Source organism: Schistocerca nitens, chromosome 2, assembly GCF_023898315.1.
Source record: "Schistocerca nitens isolate TAMUIC-IGC-003100 chromosome 2, iqSchNite1.1, whole genome shotgun sequence".
NCBI classification, from domain to species: Eukaryota; Metazoa; Arthropoda; class Insecta; order Orthoptera; family Acrididae; genus Schistocerca; species Schistocerca nitens.
Window position 1 is genome coordinate 248,154,772 of NC_064615.1, and position 15,674 is coordinate 248,170,445.

Genomic DNA, 15,674 nt, shown 5'->3' on the forward strand with positions numbered 1-15,674 from the left:
TACATCTACAGTGGGTATTTCCAAAAAATTCTTACTATACTTGATCTTGTCTGTAAATTTTTCATATATACCACAAATTGGTCTACCTATATCAGTCAAACAGTTCACTTCCCACTGATCAATCTTAATCTTAATGTAAGAACACCCAAAATCTGAATCATCATCTCTGTTGTTAGAGACTTCATGTAGATCACTTTCAACGTCATCAACTTGATTGGCATCATAGAATTACTTTGATTACTCATGTTGTCAGATACAGATTGAGCACAATGAATAGATTCCATAGCATAACTAACATCACTTATTACAAAAGCAACACAGAATATATTACTGCCAAAATTACACTTAATGTTTAGATCTTCTTTCACTTCATTCCACCGATTTGGATACAAATCAGAACTAACCACAGCTAACTTATTCCAAAATGCACATTTATCTATATTATCATCAATTTGGTCCCAAACAAACTTGAAAAAGTTTTCTTCTTTATTCTCTAGGCTTACAGATCTCTCACCTTAACTGTTTGGATCATTACTCTGCAAGACATTAATGAAAAACTGCTTTGACTGGACTGGTATTCCATGACTCTCACTTATATCATCACATACATCACTTACCTTACCTGTATTTACAAATAACTCGTTTTTCTTAAACTCCACAAATACTTGATACTCATCATTATCATCATCATATTCTTCCAAAATTACGTCATCAACAACATCATTAACAATGCAAGTCTAATCTCCTGAGTCAGAAAAATAACATAAACCATTTAAAGAGATACTAACCCTTTGCTTTCTGTTTCATAAGTAGAATTTAAGCCATTGTAGGGCACTGCCACTAATGACATAATTTTCAAGTTTGTAAATAAGCAATTCATGGCTTACAGAATCAAACAACTTTGTGAGGTCACAGAAAATTCCTACCACCTTATTTCTCTTGTCTAATGAAACATTTCACTGCATCTATAGTGTTTTTCCCCCGCTGAAAACCAAATTGAATATATAGAATAAAACAATATTTTGCAATGAAGCTTTGGATTTGGGCAACAGCAAGTTTTTCAAATAATTTGATATGACTGGGAGAATTGAGATATGATGATAATTTCCCATGATCTCTCTTGATCCCTTCTTGAAGAGTTGTTTGACTTCAGCATATTTCAGTACCTCTGGGAAACAGTCCTCTTCCTCTTCAAAACACTGATTTATTATTTGAGCAGTTGGATCATGTCATAAAATATTGACACAGCATTTTGAAATGCATAGTGTTGCCACCAAGTGCATCCCATAGCTCATGAGTCAATATGAGAAAGACCTTCGCTATGCAATCTGTGAAGAGCTTTTGGATTGCGCATGTGGAAACTAGATGAAACTTCCTGGCAGATTAAAACTGTGCCGGACCTTTGCGTTTCGCAGGCAAGTGCTCTACCGTCTGAGCTCCCCAAGCATGACTCACGCCCCATCCTCACAGCTTTGCTTCTGCCAGTATCTCGTCTCCTACCTTCCAAACTTCACAGAAGCTCTTCTGTGAACCTTACAGAACTAGCACTCCTGGAAGGAAGGATATTGCAAAGACATGGCTTAGCCAAAGCCGGGGGGATGTTTCCAGAATGAGATTTTCACTCTGCTGCTTCTGTGAAGTTTGGAAGGTAGGAGACAAGATACTGGCAGAAGTAAAGCTGTGAGGATGGGGCGTGAGTCATGCTTGGGTAGCTCAGTTGGTAGAGCGCTTGCCCACAAAAGGCAAAGGTCCCGAGTTTGAGTCTCGGTCAGGCACACAGTTTTAATCTGCCAGGAAGTTTCATATCAGCACACACTCCACTGCAGAGTGAAAATCTTATTCTGGAAATGAGATGTTCCTTAAGAGAATCATAACTGTTGATAAGATATGGATCCACATTTATGATGGTGAGACCAAGGTTCAATCCTCACAAGACAAAGAAAAGCTCATGAGATCAGTTCAAATGTCAAAGCCATGCCAATAGTTTTCTTTTATTTTGAAGGATTAGTTCATCATGAATTTGCGCCACAGGGACAAACTGTTAATTGATGGTACTACTGGGACATGTTGTGGCACCTGTGAGAAAATATGAGAAGAAAGTGGCGTGAAATGTGGTGCGACAATTCATGGCTCTTGCATCACAATAATGCCCCTGCACATTCATCCCTGCTGGTGTGTGACTATTGCAAAAAAATGAAATTACTGTGCTGCCTCATCCTGCATACTCTTGAGACCTGGCCCCTGTGGACTTTATTTATTTCCATAGTTGATAACATTACTGAAAGGACTAAGATTTGTAACAGTAGACAAGATAAAAGAAAATTAGCAGATGGCACTTCACACAATCCACCGAGAAATGTATGTAGACTGCTTCCAGAAACAGTAATGGTGTTGGGACCAATGAGTCAATTGTGGAGCAGAGTATTTCAAAGAAAACCATGTATAATAAACAGAAGGCAAGTGTAGAGAAATTTTGTGGACAAAGTTATGGAATTTTTTGAACAGTCCTCGTATAGTCATTCCATTCAGTTTGTTAGGGTGTTATCCTGTTCTGTGGCTGGTTACCCTGTCTCTCATTGCAGTATATTCCGTACTGCCTTAAGTCCCACGTTGGAATTACTGATTTCTGACATAAAGTGCATATTCCATGATTTTTGTAAAAACCTTTCTTAGTAATTTTGAATAGCTTTTGTAGTGTGCAACTACTGCAGGATCTTTACTTGTTCATCTAAACAATATCAACCCTTTCCTTTCACAAGATACTTTAATCCCTCTATTGATCCATGGCTTTTACATGGTCGTCTAATGTCTTTTCTGATTAGCATATGTGGGAAACTATTTTCAAATAATGATGTGAATTTATCATGGAATTGATTAAATTTTATGTTAGGATTTGGTTCTTTATAAATTTCATCCCAGATTAGCTCTTGTAAATTATTCTTAAAAGCATTTGTCCTGGATTCATTAATTATTCTAACTGATTTCCTTTGAGGAGTATCCATACTGTAAGGCATTATGTTATTTGTCATAGCTATCTGTGCGTTATGATGAGAGAGTGTGTTTGTTACTGGGTAAACAGGTACTTTCTTGCTTTGAGCTTCACAAAAGAGGAAATTATCAATCAGGATGCTATTGTCTTTATCCTTCCATCTTGGAAAGTTACTCACTCAGATCAAACTATAGGATCCCAGGAAGGTTTCCAGATCAGTTTTCCTATCAGTATACTCTAGAAAATCTACACTGAAGTCACAAAGTCCATTAAATGCTTGTTGCTGTCTGACAGATAGCATAATAAGGAATCCAGATTCCTTATAAACATTTCAAAACCTCCCAGGAAGGATCTGTATACTGTTGCAATTGGAAATGGAAATGAAGTCCCATGCTTCTCGACAGAGAGTAGGGGAACGATGTGGGAAACCTGCACCACCGTACTAGGCAGAGTCCTAATGGAAGTGGTTTTCTGTTGCCTTCCTCCAACCATAATGGGGATGAATGATGATGATGATGAAGACAAAACAACAACACCCACTCATCTCAGGGCAGGTGAAAATCCTTGACCCTGCCGGGAATCGAACTCCTGACCCCATGCTCGAGAAGCGAGGACGCTACTGCGAGACAACGAGCTGTGGACACAGTTACAATTAAAAGTGAACTATTTTTCAGTATTAATTTGCAAGCATGAACTTCTAAGTGATGATCACTACAAAATCCATTTGTCTCAATGTTTCTGAACTTGTGTTCTGTCTTAATAAATGTAACAACTCTTCCATATTAGTTCAGCATGGGTAAGCTGCTAGAGCGCAATCTTTTCTATGCAGCTTACCTAATCCTGCAGTTATGTGGTGCTCAGATAGGCACAGGATGACCATCTTTTCAGAGCTCTCTTAATTTTCCAAACAAGCAGCTCTTCTACCTTACTACCCTGTTCTCTAATATTTTGATGAAATAAGCTAACCTTACTTTTCTGTACATTATTAAGCATTTTGTGTAGCTCTTCTGTTAGTTTGACTTATTTCAAAACAGGGTGCCTGAATCCCGATTCTAACTTTAACGTCTCTGACATCCGTAAACACAGGGATCTTGCTTCACATGATTGTACCCCCCCCCCCCCCCCTCCAATATATTACCTGCAAGAAGCTTGTCCAACCTATCTTTCTCTCTCCTGTTCAGGAGTAGGCCATGTTTAGTATATCCCCATCTCCCAGTTCATTCGAATACACTTTCAGCTGTTGAGATTTAACCCTCGAGCAGGTGTGCTGTTTTTTATAACACAAATGAGTGTGCAGCTCACTTTATACACATGTAAAGAATAATTGTCCTTATGCTACCAAGGTAAACATGTATGAGAAGAATCACAATTTAATCTTAGTTTAAGTAAACAAAGATAAAATAAACTTACATTATATTAGCGAAACCACTGTTAAGTTCAGCAATAATAAAATAAACATTTCATTATATCTGTCTATTGTCACATGCAAATGTTAACCCACAGAAATTACTCTCTCAAAGCATAAAAAACCACGGCCACATCAGAACTCTTGTATGGTTACTAGTAGATAACTGCCTCATTGTGGAATTGTGCTACTAGCTCAGAATCTGGGGCATTTCCTTGCATGGATCGTAAAAATTTTTTCACCTAGATTGTTGTTTATTTTATATTACTCCTGCTCATTTGGACATATGACAACACAACATATTACTGTGTTAGTTGAAACAATAGAAGCTATAGGTACAGGCTTACAAATGCAAAACAACAATGAAATGGTACAAAACAATGTTATTTTTGGATGGTGCACCTTATACAGGGGCGCACCTGCTCGAGTGTTAATGGCACCTCCATATCTCTCAGTTGTTGGATGACACAAAACCAGAGAAGGAGTTTAAATGAGGAAAATTCTAGTTCTATTACTGAATTGTCGGTATCAGATTAAGGAACTTTTACTCATTTGAAAATATGTCTTTAAAGCCTATTATATTTTATTTTCAGAATTATTATACTGCAAGACAGTGTAGCAGGTCCCATAACTCTGCTACCTATAGAAGCAAATGAGTCACATTCTTTGGGTTGCTGTCCTCATACTGAATGCAGATCAGGTGACAAGTCTAAGCTGTGAGTAAATTGTTAATGATGTAATTTAGTTTTGGTTTATTCTTCAGTAGACAACAAATATTAAATTGATGTAATTAAAATACATGAATGACACTTGATTTTCTCTTGAAACGCAATAATAAAAGTATGTATTTATTTATTTATTAGCACTTAACATTAGCAAAATGCACATCACATTTTTATCCTTAATTATATGTATATACATTTACAAATGTCTGCTTGTGTCTGTGTATGTGCGGATGGATATGTGTGTGTGTGCGAGTGTATACCTGTCCTTTTTTCCCCCTAAGGTAAGTCTTTCCGCTCCCGGGTTTGGAATGACTCCTTACCCTCTCCCTTAAAACCCACATCTTTTCATCTTTCCTGATGAAGCAACCATTGTTTGCGAAAGCTTGAATTTTGTGTGTATGTTAAGGGAGAGGGTAGAAGGACGGATCCTCAAAATTACAGACCAATATCCTTAACATTGGTTTGTTGCAGAATTCTCGAACATATTCTCAGTTCAAATATAATAACTTTCCTTGAGACAGAGAAGTTGCTGTCCATGCATCAGCAGGGCTTTAGAAAGCATTGCTCCTGCGAAACACAACTCACCCTTTTTTCACATGATATCTTGCGAACTATGGATGAAGGGTATCAGATGGATGCCATATTCCTTGACTTCCGGAAAGCGTTTGACTCAGTGCCCCACTGCAGACTCCTAACTAAGGTGCGAGCATATGGGATTGGTTCCCAAGTATGTGAGTGGCTCGAAGACTTCTTAAGTAATAGAACATAGTACATTGTCCTCGATGGTGAGAGTTCATTTGGAGGTGAGGGTATCATCTGGAGTACCCCAGGGAAGTGTGGTAGGTCTGCTGTTGTTTTCTATCTACGTAAATGATCTTTTGGACAGGGTGGATAGCAATGTGCGGCTCTTTGCTGATGATGCTGTGGTGTACGGGAAGGTGTCGTCTTTGAGTGACTGTAGGAGGATACAAGATGACTTGGACAGGATTTGTGATTGGTGTAAAGAATGGCAGCTAACTCTAAATATAGATAAATGTAAATTAGTGCAGATGAATAGGAAAAAGAATCCTGTAATGTTTGAATACTCCATTAGTAGTGTAGCGCTTGACACAGTCACGTCGATTAAATATTTGGGCATAACATTGCAGAGCGATATGAAGTGGGACAAGCATGTAATGGCAGTTGTGGGGAAGGTGGGTAGTCGTCTTCGGTTCATTGGTAGAATTTTGGGAGGATGTGGTTCATCTGTAAAGGAGACCGCTTATAAAACACTAATACGACCTATTCTTGAGTACTGCTTGACTGTTTGGGATCCCTATCAGGTCGGATTGAGGGAGGACATAGAAGAAATTCAGAGGCGGGCTGCTAGATTTGTTACTGGTAGGTTTGATCATCACACGAGTGTTACGGAAATGCTTCAGGAACTCGGGTGGGAGTCTCTAGAGGAAAGGAGGCATTCTTTTTGGGAATCGCTACTGAGGAAATTTAGAGAACCAGCATTTGAGGCTGACTGCAGCACAATTTTACTGCTGCCAACTTACATTTCATGGAAAGATCACAAAGATAAGATAAGAGAGATAGGGCTTGTACAGAGGCATATAGGCAGTCATTTTTCGCTTGTTCTGTTTGGGAATGGAACAGGGAGAGAAGATGCTAGTTGTGGTATGAGCTACTCTCCGGCACGCACCGTATGGTGGATTGCGGAGTATGTATGTAGATGCAGATGTAGATGCCTTAGTGATGATGGTCTCATATTTCTGTAGTTTCTTTCTCAGTTTTGTCAGTGTTATGAAATCTGTATTGTTTCAGTTTCCTCTATTTTCTTTCATCTGTGCTATTATGTTTTTGATTTCATTACTGAATAGCTCTCTCATCAGACCATCAGACCAATGTTTACCTCACTTGTTTTGTTTCTGTTTTCCTGTGTGAGAATTCTTTCTGATTCAACTATGAGCTTTTCTATGTATTTTTCGCCTATCTCTGTGGTGATGTGTTTCAGACCTTTTTTGAGTGGTTGTATTTCTTCTGTATGCAAAACAGTGTCAGTAAGGTTGACCAGTCTTTGATAGAAGTGGTGTTTTCCATAAGACTGGGTGTAATTTATGGCTTTGTTGGGTGTTTGTTTAGCTTTTAACTGTTGAATATGTTTGGGGACAGCTGAAACTTGCAATGTGTCATCACAGGTATCTGCTTGGCACACTGACTAATCTCACAACTGCCATTGTCAAAGAGTTGGAGTCGAACTACTTGAGTAATGATGTCTTGAAATCCTTATGGACAACCTCTCAATGAGGATCCAAGCATGTTTCAGTCCATAGGGTGGAACAACATGATACTGAATGTTAGCCAGCAGCAGATTTTAATTTCACAGATTTGCCAAGATCTGCACTGTTGTTCAGACTGTCTTTATTTTAATTACTGTTTTTTTCCTTACTTCGCATCAAATTTATTTATTTTTTAATTTAATAAAGCTGATTCTTTCATTGTCTGCCCTCTTAAATATAAGCCCATACATGTTTGCAGATATGTTAAGTGGAACGATATTCTTTGTGAACATTTCTAATTACCACACAGATATTTTAACCTTTTCCAACAGGCCCAGGTTTTCAATAAAAATCATTTAATGATTCGTGCCTATGTACTAACTTATAATGCCAAATGCCAATAGCACAACATCTAGCTTTCTGGCCTAAGTCAGATCTCAAAAGAATGCAGAACATTCATATTTAATTTTATACTCATGAAACTTTGTTACTATAAAATGTGTTGACAAAACCATTTGTTTACTTATACCATTGAGTTAAATACTGTACTGAAATATCATTCCATGTAGTTTTACTTTTGTTTGAATTTATATTGTGTGGAGGCTAGGGTCTTTGTAGGAGTGTTTGTTGTTGTGAAGTAACTAGGTAATAAATGATAATGTGCTAATGAGTAGATGATGTGGCATGTGCATCATTATTCTGACAATGGTAATGTTCCTTTCAGAATTAAAATCATATGGTGACTTTCTAGGAATCTCTGTAGTCAGTAAATTTTCAGGGTATATTTCCTGACAGATTAAAATATGCTGTAATAGCAAACATACCCATAAAACTGGAGATAAGCAAACCATCTCTAGTGGTTCTGGATTTGTTTTGCAGTTTGGTACACAGTTTTAGTCTGCCAGAAAGTTTCAAAACAACACACTCTGCTGCACTGTGAAAGATGCATTATGACGTTTTAATTACAGACCCATTTAATGACGTGGAAAAATATATCTAAAAACACAGATGATGTGACTTACCGAACTAAAGTGCTGGCAGGTCGATAGACACACAAACAAACACAAACATACACACGAAATTCAAGCTTTCGCAACAAACTGTTGCCTCATCAGGAAAGAGGGAAGGAGAGGGAAAGACGAAAGGATGTGGGTTTTAAGGGAGAGGGTAAGGAGTCATTCCAATCCCGGGAGCGAAAAGACTTACCTTAGGGGGAAAAAAGGGGTATACGCTCGCACACACACACATATCCATCCGCGAGTACACAGACACAAGCAGACATTTGTAAAGGCAAAGAGTTTGGGCAGAGATGTCAGTCGAGGCGCAAGTACAGAGGCAAAGATGTTGTTGAAAGACAGGTGAGGTATGAGCGGCGGCAAATTGAAATTAGCGGTGATTGAGGCCTGGCGGGTAACGAGAAGAGAGGATATACTGAAGGGCAAGTTCCCATCTCCGGAGTTCTGACAGGTTGGTGTTAGTGGGAAGTATCCAGATAACCCGGACGGTGTAACACTGTGCCAAGATGTGCTGGCCGTGCACCAAGGCATGTTTAGCCACAGGGTGATCCTCATTACCAACAAACACTGTCTGCCTGTGTCCATTCATGTGAATGGACAGTTTGTTGCTGGTCTTTCCCACATAGAAAGCTTCACAGTGTAGGCAGGTCAGTTGGTAAATCACGTGGGTGCTTTCACACGTAGCTCTGCCTTTGATCGTGTACACCTTCCGGGTTACAGGACTGGAGTAGGTGGTGGTGGGAGGGTGCATGGGACAGGTTTTACACCGGGGGCGGTTACAAGGGTAGGAGCCAGAGGGTAGGGAAGGTGGTTTGGGGATTTCATAGGGATGAACTAAGAGGTTATGAAGGTCAGGTGGACGGCGGAAAGACACTCTTGGTGGAGTGGGGAGGATTTCATGAAGGATGGATCTCATTTCAGGGCAGGATTTGAGGAAGTCGTATCCCTGCTGGAGAGCCACATTCAGAGTCTGATCCAGTCCCGGAAAGTATCCTGTCACAAGTGGGGCACTTTTGGGGTTTTCTGTGGGAGGTTCTGGGTTTGAGGAGATGAGGAAGTGGCTCTGGTTATTTGCTTCTGTACCAGGTCAGGAGGGTAGTTGCGGTATGCGAAAGCTGTTTTCAGGTTGTTGGTGTAACGGTTCAGGGATTCCGGACTGGAGCAGATTCGTTTGCCACGAAGACCTAGGCTGTAGGGAAGGGACCGTTTGATGTGGAATGGGTGGCAGCTGTCATAATGGAGGTTGTTGGTGGGTTTGATGTGGACGGACGTGTGAAGCTGGCCATTGGACAGGTGGAGGTCAACGTCAAGGAAAGTGGCATGGGATTTGGAGTAGGACCAGGTGAATCTGATGGAGCCAAAGGAGTTGAGGTTGGAGAGGAAATTCTGGAGTTCTTCTTCACTGTGAGTCCAGATCATGAAGATGTCATCAATAAATCTGTACCAAACTTTGGGTTGGCAGGCCTGGGTAACCAAGAAGGCTTCCTCTAAGCGACCCATGAATAGGTTGGCATATGAGGGGGCCATCCTGGTCCCCATGGCTGTTCCCTTTAATTGTTGGTATGTCTGGCCTTCGAAAGTGAAGAAGTTGTGGGTCAGGATGAAGCTGGCTAAGGTAATGAGGAAAGAGGTTTTTGGTAGGGTGGCAAGTGATCGGCGTGAAAGGAAGTGCTCCATCGCAGCGAGGCCCTGGACATGCGGAATATTTGTGTATAAGGAAGTGGCATCAATGGTTACAAGGAGGGTTTCCGGGGGTAGCAGACTGGGTAGGGATTCCAGGCGTTCGAGAAAGTGGTTGGTGTCTTTGATGAAGGATGGGAGACTGCATGTAATGGGTTGAAGGTGTTGATCTACGTAGGCAGAGATACGTTCTGTGGGGGCTTGGTAGCCAGCTACAATGGGATGGCCGGGATGATTGGGTTTGTGAATTTTAGGAAGAAGGTAGAAGGTAGGGGTGTGGGGTGTTGGTGGGGTCAGGAGGTTGATGGAGTCATGTGAAAGGTTTTGTAGGGGGCCTAAGGTTCTGAGGATTTCTTGAAGCTCTGCCTGGACATCAGGAATGGGATTACCTTGGCAAACTTTGTATGTAGTGTCGTCTGAAAGCTGACGCAGTCCCTCAGCCACATACTCCTGACGATCAAGTACCACGGTTGTGGAACCCTTGTCCGCCGGAAGAATGACGGTGGATCGGTCAGCCTTCAGATCACGGATAGCCTGGGCTTCAGCAGTGGTGATGTTGGGAGTAGGATTAAGGTTTTTCAAGAAGGATTGAGAGGCAAGGCTGGAAGTCAGAATTAGAACAGCATGCCACCCTCCACCTCAAAAAACTATCCAATCTGCACATTTTTCCAGTTGCTCGGGACTTTACGTTTGGCAAGAGATTCGCAATAAATGCAAGCTAAGTAAGGAGCCAATGTAGTAGAGTACTCTCTGTAAAACCGAATTGGAATCCCATCAGGACCTGGTGATTTATTTATTTTCAACTCATTCAGCTGCTTCACAACCCCACAGATGTCTATCACTATGTCCTCCATACGGGAATCTGTATGAGACTCAAACAGTGGTATGTTTGTACGATCCTCCTGTGTGAAAGATTTCTCAAATGCTAAATTTAAAATTTCATCTTTCGTTTTGCCGTCTTCCGTTGCCAGGCCAGACTGATCAGTGAGTGACTGGATGGAAGCCTTCAACCCACTTACCGATTTTACGTAAGACCAGTATTTCCTTGGGTTTTCAGCAAGATCTTTTGCTAAGGTATGACGGTGGTAGTGGTTGAATGCTTCGCGCATCACTCTTTTTACAGCAGCATGAATCTCTACTAACTTTTGCCTGTCCTCATTCTCCCGATCTTTCTTGTACCGTGAGTGCAACTGCCTTTGCTTCCTGAGCATTTTCCGAATTGCGCTGTTAAACCACTGTGGGTCTTTTCCATCCGTAACCCATTTTTTTGGCACATACTTGTCCAATGCGTGATTTACAATGTGTTTAAAATTTGCCCATAATTCTTCCACGTCCATTGTACCGGAAGTAAATGAAGTCAGTTCATTTACTAAGTGGGAAGCTAACAACTGCTTATCTGCTCTTTCTAGTAAGAATACTCTCCTAGCCTTCTTGACCGACTTTTTAACTTTTGTAACCATAGTCGTAATGACAACATCATGATCACTAATCCCTGTCTCATCACTGACACCGTCAATGAGGTCTGGTCTGTTCGTGGCTACCAGATCTAAAATATTTCCATTACACGTTGGCTGTCGATTTAGCTGCTCAAGACAGTTTTCGGATAATGTGTTCAAAAGTAATTCACACGACGGCTTGTCTGTACCACCTGTAATGAATCCATAGACATCCCAGTCTATACTAGGTAGGTTGAAGTCGCCTCCAACTAATATAGCATGATCCGGGTACTTCTGTGATACAGAATGTAGACTCCCTTTGAATGATTCTAGAACTGTCATGGTGGAACCTGGTGGCTGGTAATATCACCCCACAATTAACTTTATTTCCCCTAGCCCTGTTAAACATGTCCAGATAACTTCACAATCACACTCTACTTCGACCTCAGTAGACACAATATTTTAGTCAACTGCAATGAAGACACCACCTCCTACGGTGTATAATCTGTCTTTCCGATACACGTTCCAACCCTCACTAAATATTTCAGAACGTCCTATCTAAGAGTTCAGCCAGGTCTCAGTCCCGAGAATAATTTGTGCACCACACACTTCCTGGAGGGCAGTAAACTCTGAAAATTTACTGCTAATAAATTGATAGCTGAAGTGTATTTACACTGAGCACATCCTGATTTCCCTGCCTGCACATCGACTGGTGAGTGTTCATCAGGACACCTTGCACTACTGCCTAGCCTAAAAAAAACCCATGTGCACACCACAAGTACTCTGCTACCTGAGTAGCCGCTTCCTTTGTGTAGTGCACCCCTGACCTATCTAGGGGCGCCCTACAATTCCCCACCCAATAGCGCAAGTCTAGAAATTTGCAGCCAAGACTGTCACAGAGTTGACGAAGCCTCTGGTTGAGACCCTCCACTCGGCTCCAAACCAAAGGACCCCAATCCAGGCTGGGAATGATGCTGCAAATAGAGAGCTCTGCTTGCACCCCACATGCGAGGTCAGTGGTCTTCACCAAATCTGCCAACCGCCTGTACAAACTGAGGATCACCTCAGAACCCAAGCGACAGGCATCATTGGTGCCAACGTGAGCAACTACTTGCAGATGACTGCACTCCGTACGCTCAATAGCCACAGGCCCACATCTCACATCTTGGATGAGGCCCCCAGGCAGACAAACCGAGTGCACATTGGATTTCTTTCCAGCCCTGTGCGCTATTTCCCTAAGGGGCTCCATCACCCGCCTAACGTTGGAGCTCCCAATAACCAGCTAGCCTTTGCCCCCATATGCCTGCTCGGGCCCTGCTGAAGGAGCGGCCACCTGCCCACTGACAGGACGAAAGGGTGAGGCCAGCCGGACACCCTCCACATTGACCCTCCACCTTAAGTGAAGCGAACACGTTGCAGTCCACCACTCACCCTGAGGTGAGGGCGGCCCCAATGCGCCGGGTACACTAGAAGGTGCCTCGGCGGCTGAGTCAGCAGATGCAGCAAGTGCCTCAAGCGACACACCAGATCCTCTGCCATCGCTGCACCTCGAGGCAGCAGGCTGTGTGGCGAACAGCATGCTCAGCTGCTTGCGAACTGCGGCCAGTTCCTCCTGCGCCTGCACACAACACGCACACACCCTATCCATCCTACTGCTAATATCTAACGACCCCACGAATTTATACTCTACAGCTATCAATAAGCAATATTACTCCTCTGAAATATGAGAATACGCAAGAATTTTATGTAATTAAATATGAAAGTGCACAAACACTCGGAAAGAAATTAAGAATCCAACTACAAAACAAATATGAAAAGTAAATATGCGACTCGCTACTGCGCTGCTGCAGCACTGATACTTCACCAGCAGCAGCTCAGGGCTCACTGAGCTGTGTCAAAAGTGCACTGGCTGTCCAAAACAAACAACTGACAACGACTTCGCGAATTTATACTCTACAGCTATCAATAAGCAACATTACTCCTCTGAAATACGAGAATATGCAGGGATTTTATGTAATTAAATATGCAAGTGCACAAACACTCAGAAAGAAATTAAGAATCAAACTTCAAAACAAAAATGAAAGCTAAAGATGCGACTCGCTACTGCACTGCTGCTGCACTGATACTTCACCAGCGGCTGCTCAAGGCTCACTGAGCTGTGTGAAAAGCATACTGGCTGTCCAAAACAAACAACTGACTAACGACTCTGCGAATTTATACTCTACAGCTATCAATAAGCAATATTACTCCTCTGAAATACTAGAATACGCAAGGATTTTACGTAACTAAATACGCAAGCGCACAAACACTCAGAAAGAAATTAAGAATCAAACAACAAAACAAATATGAAATCTAAATATGTGACTCGCTACTGCACTGCTGCTGTGGAAACACAGTGGTTCTCATGGATAAAGAGCAATACATCAGTAAGACACAAGAGCTCATCACAAAAAATAAAATTATAAAATTAAAATCAGATCCAATTAATAGATTTCAAATGAAGTTGAGAAACACTCTGAAAGACATTGAACATACAATAGAAAACAATGAAAAGGAAAACTGCTACAAACAAATACCAGTGCACCTTCCCTTTGATGCCAACCAAAGCTACACAAGAAAGATCTCACCATCAGAGCTATTGTGAATTACAGAAATGCTCCCACTTACGCACTTGCAAGATACGTGTTGAAAATATTATCAAAAAACTACACATTACAAGAAGACAGGACTATAAGAAACACCACACAATTGATTCAGTACATAAAAGATATACAAGTTCCAAATACAGCCACCCTCCTGTCATTTGATGTAGAGAATATGTATTCCTATAGACCAGTAACTGAAACAATAAACATTGTAGAACAGAACCTTAAAATACACAGAACACTTCCACATGAATACGTCAAAGAAACAGTCGGGCTTCTAGAGCTAATAACAGAACAGAACTATTTTCATTTCAATAATGAATTCTATTTACAAAGTGAAGGATTTCCAATGGGATCTACAGTGTCTGGAACCATACCAAACATATTTATGGACCATGTAGAACAGATTATATTTAACAAAATAGTGCCAAATAGGTACAACATCCTTTATTGGGTTATATATACGGATGACATCTTATGGCTGATAAATAAACCAAACAATAAAATTGACCAGTTACACACAGACATAAATTATATTCATGATAAGATATATTTTACAATAGAGAAAGAGCAAAATAGGCAGTTAAATTTCTTGGGCAACTCCATAAAGATTCTAAACAACCAACATATATTTGACATGTACTGAAAACCGACAACAACAGGAACAAATATACACGAGACATCACAACACCTCAGTTCTCAAAAGCAGGCAGCACTTAGATACATGTTCCACAGACTAAACATAGTACTGATAGATATAGACAATTACAAAAAAGAAATGAATACTGTAATACAAATAGCCATGAACAGTGCATACAAAGAGAACTTAGCAACAAAGATGAACAAGAAAATCAAGAAACAGGAAAGAACAAACATAAGAAAATCAAGAAAAAGGAAAGAACAAACACCCAACTGTCACCAACACAAGGACAAAATCACACACAAACAAATACACAAATTATAAGAATAGAAACAACACAAAGTGTGGAAGAAACAGAAAGCAAAAGATGGTACACAATGACATACAACCACAAATGTACACACAGAATATCCAATATTTTAATAAATAAAAATATAAAAAAAATAAAAAAAGACATAAAAATAGCACACCAAACCAACAACTCAGTTCAGAAATACTTCCTAAAAACAATAGGAAAAACTGACCCATATCAGAAATCAGGAATATATCAACTGAAAAGCATTAAATGTGATGGAAGATACATAGATCAAACCAGGAGGACATTTGACACCAGATAAAAAGGACATGTAAGAGCATGGAAGTATAGGACAAATCATTCAACTTTTGCAGAACACTTAGAATTTATAAAGATAAACAACAATAAAAAACACCTCCTCATCTTACAAGAAAACTACCACACCCAAAAAACCATAACAGAAGAGAAACAACTCATAAATGATCAGATCAACTTGGCAAATCACACACTCTTTAAACTGATTTACCACTTAATATAACATTAAATGTAACCATATAATGACAAGCTCCATTTATCACT

General features: G+C 40.6%; 1 protein-coding gene across 2 annotated transcripts in view; it reads left to right on the forward strand.

The window, feature by feature from the left end:
- The window catches only part of LOC126235966 (adhesion G-protein coupled receptor G6-like), a 191,859-nt gene that overhangs the window by 19,357 nt on the left and 156,828 nt on the right, over nucleotides 1–15,674 (forward strand). For both annotated transcript variants that reach the window (XM_049944937.1, XM_049944938.1), the window contains exon 3: nucleotides 4,988–5,110. In XM_049944937.1, coding sequence (XP_049800894.1) covers nucleotides 5,047–5,110 — 64 coding nt within the window. In that variant the 5' untranslated portion in view covers nucleotides 4,988–5,046. The remainder of the gene's footprint in view (nucleotides 1–4,987; nucleotides 5,111–15,674) is intronic.